This window comes from Montipora capricornis, chromosome 14 (assembly GCF_036669925.1).
Source record: "Montipora capricornis isolate CH-2021 chromosome 14, ASM3666992v2, whole genome shotgun sequence".
Lineage (NCBI taxonomy): Eukaryota > Metazoa > Cnidaria > Anthozoa > Scleractinia > Acroporidae > Montipora > Montipora capricornis.
The window spans coordinates 5,248,293-5,253,292 of record NC_090896.1 but is presented as its reverse complement, the minus strand read 5'-3'; the positions used below and the strand labels follow the sequence as shown (position 1 = coordinate 5,253,292).

The 5,000-nt window shown below is 39.4% G+C and overlaps 2 protein-coding genes across 2 annotated transcripts in view; one reads left to right on the top strand and one right to left on the bottom strand.

Moving 5' to 3' along the window:
* Positions 1-820: 820 nt before the first annotated feature.
* On the bottom strand, positions 821-1,732 carry LOC138033460 (somatostatin receptor type 2-like). Its single transcript, XM_068881202.1, has one exon. The coding sequence runs from the start codon at positions 1,730-1,732 to the stop codon at positions 821-823; it is 912 nt and encodes a 303-aa protein (XP_068737303.1).
* Positions 1,733-3,464: 1,732 nt separating this feature from the next.
* Positions 3,465-5,000, top strand: part of LOC138033459 (uncharacterized) — a 1,661-nt gene continuing 125 nt past the window's right edge. Inside the window, exons 1-2 of the mRNA XM_068881201.1 lie at positions 3,465-3,560; positions 4,625-5,000. The exon at positions 4,625-5,000 is cut by the window's right edge and continues 125 nt beyond it. Of these exons, the coding sequence (XP_068737302.1) occupies positions 3,465-3,560; positions 4,625-5,000 (472 nt within the window). The remainder of the gene's footprint in view (positions 3,561-4,624) is intronic.

Sequence of the window (5,000 nt, the reverse complement as noted above, 5' to 3'; positions counted from 1 at the left end):
GGCCCTTTCTCGACTCACGTTCAACGCAGAATCAAGAATTTAACACAACGCTATTGTAAAAACTTGGACATCAAGCTAGTGTTTGCCCCATACAAGATTAAGAACTTATTCAGTGCCAGAGATGCTATTTCCAAACTATCACGATCCCGTGTTGTTTATAAATTTTCTTGCGCAGGCTGTAGTGCCTGTTATGTCGGCGAAACAAACCGACATCTTGCTACACGTTTTCGTGAACATTTAACATCTGAAAAGAACTCGCATATCTTTCAGCACATTAATGGGTCAGAAGCATGCAGATCTTTATGCTCAGAGGATTGTTTTTCAATCCTTGACACCGCCTCCACGCCTTTTCAACTAAAAATCAAGGAGGCCTTACACATAGGTTGGGAAAAACCCTCATTAAACAAGCAAGTTAATCATGTCAATTTAACACTTTCATTGTAATTTTCTATTACCTCACATTCACGTTGTTATTTAATCAGTACTCATGCATGTTATTAGCTATCTTTATATAACACCGACTAGCGGTTCACTTGTATTCACAACTGACGATGGATGTCGATCATCCGAAACATGTTTTGTAAATTTAAAATTGTGTGTTTCTATTTGAAAGTTACTTCTTTTGTAATTTAGTTTTATATGCAACAAATTTTTCGCACCCCTTTTCGTATATATTCCCATTCACGCCCCAACTTTTTCACTCGTTAAAGGATATAGACTGATAGCCGAAAGCTAATGTTCTTAATCTTTTAACCAGACAACGTTTTTTGACCACTTTTCAAATATGTTCTATTCTGGTTACAGCTCTATTTTGACTGAATTATGCCAACTGATTCTCATTCTGCTGTGTTGATGACCGTAAACACCGAGAGAACAATACTCGCTTGAATCCCTCCTTAAAATTTGAACTGCGAAAAGCGTATAATACGGGATTAAGACATAAAGTAATGTCAAATACCAACATGAAGATATCGAAAAGTTCTAGGAACAATTCATCGTTTATCTCCATCCCGAGGTAAACAGCGTCTAGTACAGCGATCGGTCCGTAACCAATGAGAAATCCACTTGTTACCAGTATAAAGGTGACAATTAGTTTCCTTTTTTCAGAATTGTCTTCGTTAGTATTTTCGGCGCATATCGTGCCGGAAAAATACAATCCTTTTATCAGGGATCCATAACAAAATAGGAACACCACTGTGGGAATGTATGCAGTGAACGTTGAATATATGAGGAAATAAATTGCGACTCCCAATGAACCAATGCTGCTCTCTTCAAGGAAGAATCCTGGAAAACCGATGGCAATGCTTAAACACCAAATGACAAAGATTGCTCGTTTGATACTCTCTTCGTGCAAGCGTGAATTCGACCTAAAAGGTTTCAGTATGGCGTGATACCTTTCCACTGCCAGTAGTGTGAGAGTAAAGGCTGAAGAAGCTACCGAAATGCGCATAACAACAATAACCTTACAAGAGATTTTGACGAAGACGTCGTTCAGTGATGCTACGAAATCAGGATCACCAAAGCACACCGAATAAAACGGAGACATCAAGATGATAATTGAATCGCTTGCCGCCAAGTTCGCTAAGAGATAATTCGTTGTCGTATGCATTTCTCGTGTCTTGTGGACAATTCGAATGATTAATATGTTGCCAATGAAGCCAAAAATATAAAATGGAATGCACCCAATCATCACGAAGTTAAAGACAGAGTAAACGTTATTGGAATCAACCATACTGGCCTCCCTTTTAGTTTATCTATCCGCTTTTTGAGAAAATAAAACGGTTAGTTATGATCAACGACTCTAATCAGCCACGATTTCACCTGCTGGTCTAGAAACACAGTTGTCAAAATTTCCAATTATTTTTTCACCCTGGAGATCTTGCGTTGTTTCGGACACAATTGGAAAGTTCCATCAAACAAAAACTGTCGCATCAATTAAAAAAAAAAATCACAGACGAAAAAAAGGGTGTAGGACGATTCAAGATTATCTTTAAGCGCGGTCATTTATCCAGGGAAACAAATTATGCAAAAAAAGGATGAAATGCTTTCCATAGTTTTTGCCAGCGGGCAAACTAAGTCATTATTGATACTCCACCTGTCACTTGCTCCATGTCTATTAGCCGACCTTGAATACATTAGTTTACGCATATTATATATATCGCCCACTAAGGCTTTAATTTCTTTCAAAGTTGAGTGTCCATACGAATTAAAGGCCGTTCAAGAAATAGACCGCTTTGCTCGTTGGTTATACCGTCTTGGAATTCATGAAACGGGATTGGCAAAAGTTGATGCCTCGCATGGAGCACGCGCCGTGTGCCGAAGGGCTCAGGTGGTAAGGCACCAAGCCCCCACTCGGCCCAGCATGGGGTCTCTGTGGTTTTAAATTAGTGCTCTCATTCGGATGGAATTGTCTTCGGTTCATTGTGCCATTGGGAGAAGAACAGTAAAGAACTATAAAAAGACAGATATTTTAAGCGTGTTATTATGAACAGCAGGCCTGCAAACTTGCACCATAATTAGGCCTGAAAGAAGAAGTCATAATAACAACATATAACTTTTCATAATAATGATTATATTTAACAATTATTCGCCGAAGGCGAAGTGAATATTCCCCAATATTCGCTGAGCCTGAGGCGAATAATTGTTTTAGTGTAATTTTCGGCGGTGAATATCAAGAAAGTGCAAAACAACGAGCTAAAACACGATAAAAAGGCACATACATGAGGCAGCAAGTAACCTAGTAACCTTTGTGGCTGTCTTAATTGGTGTTTTTAGAAGAATCTGCCTTACAAGAATAATAATAATTTGGAACATACAAAAATTTTTCAAAGCCTGAAAAATTAACATGAAAGTCTTTTGTAGTATTGATAATAAATGAATGTAATGAAATTTTTAGTATTTTTTAACTTTTTCATTTGACATTTTTCTAAAACTTACGACGATTTGGAGGTTATTTGACAAAAGAATTTTTTTTATTCGTTAGATAGTAACTCAGGTAAAGAACCTCAACAAATGCTATCATCCGTAACTTTTTAAAATACACCCCAATTCAAGTTCATTTCCTGCCGTTAGCATAGAACTACATTAGGGCAAAATATGCAAAGAGAGAAGTAAGTTTACGAGTAAAAGAGAATTTAAAGACAATTTAACAAAGGACGTTTTAAGTGAGTGTCATATTTGGTTCTTCAAGAGCACTTGTTTCCTCGTGCATAAAACATGTTTCCAAAAAGCTTAATTATTGGGAGGTTCTTCCAGGTGTCTTGGGAAAACAGAGCAAATGCACACGGCAAATGAGGTTCACGGAGACAAAGACAAATTACCTTCGGGGACAATGCAGCACAACGCTTTCTCAAAATGCAACCGAACAAAGATCGGAATATAATTAACATCGCTTCAAGAAAGTAACTTTTTAAGGGAAACGTGAATAACAACCCCACCTCTTTTTTCCTCACTTCTTCTCTAACATGCCTGGTAGAGATTCCCGGACTGTAGTTTGGGGACATACGAGGCAGGTGACAGAATTTTCATGCAAACGCGACAGTGGGTCCGAGGCTGCTAAAGTAAAAGAGTCACTCTTTCTTCAATTTAACTAAGCAACCATTATTAAATTAGAGACGGCGTGGTTCAGTGGTTAGGGCATTGGGTTTGCATGGGGTTGCCCTAGGTTCAAAATCCCGTTCCTGTTTCCGGTTGTCCCGGATTCAACTCTACCAGGATTTGTAAATAGCCTTTACTGATTAGAGTGTAATGTGAAGTGCTAGTTTTTTAGCCCATATGAAACATGTGAGCGTTAGACCCACTAATGGAAATGGCCCACACAAGGACAGAGAAAAACTCTGACCAGGGTGGGAATTAAACCCACGACCTTCGGGTTAGATCACCGCTGCTCTACCGACTGAGCTACGAGGTCAAACGGGATCAGGCCGTGGGAACTGAAGAAGTTAAAGTCACAGCAATGAAAATGTCCAAGTACAAGGAAGGGTTACGTTTTTGCAAACGTTGGCCGTGTAGCACTCATATTTCAACAGACGTAACTGATTAGAGTGTAATGTGAAGTGCTAGTTTTGTACCCCATATGAACCATGTGAGCGTTAGCCCTACTAATGGAAATGGGCCCACACAAGGACAGAGAAAAACTCTGACCAGGGTGGGGTTCTTAATCATGTTTCTGTTATAAGTTTGAATTGTTTGTTTCAGGTTATTAAAATAGCCTCTCTCACCCTTCCTTTTTCCGTTACCAACATTGAAGGGGGGAGGCGGGGGAAGAGGGGGGAGTGCAACTGGAAAATGTAACGTTAAGGTGATTTTTCCCTAATCGTTTTTCTTCCCAGTTCAGTGTCTTAACTATTTTTGTCGTTTATTGTAGCTTAATCAACTTTCAATAAAGATTTGGTAATGCAAAGACGACGTTTCGGTGTCTTCATGAGGCCATTGTCAAGGAGAAATAAAAATTACAAAGTTTGCGGCGAGGTGTAACACGAAATTAGCATACAGTGTTTGAAGCTAATTATATAAATACTTTTGCGCGAATTGAATCGCTTTGCCGGTTCAGAGTGGGTTTTAGGTGTCTGATGAAAAGCGTTTCATTCACCAAACAATCGAACTTATTTCTACAATCGTTAAGAAGCAGCCCTCACAGACGCCCAAACAACCAAGAGCCATTGTTCGTGTGGTCATACCGTTTAAAGACCAGGAATCAGCAAATTATGTTAAGAAAGAGCTCAAGAATCTCAGCATAAAGGTGCAGACAACTGTCCAGCCAGTATTCGGTAGCCGCAAAATTGACCAAGATCTTAAAGTACGCGAAACTAAGCCACAGATCGTCAACCAACAACGCGTCGTTTATCGTTTTCAATGTGACCTGTGTGATCCGGGTTATGTGGGCTATACGCGTGGACACTTACACACACGTGTGGATGGACATAAACAAAAGGCATCTTCAGTATATAAACACTACCACGAACAGCACGGAGAAGTCCCAAAAGACCTACTGAGGCGAT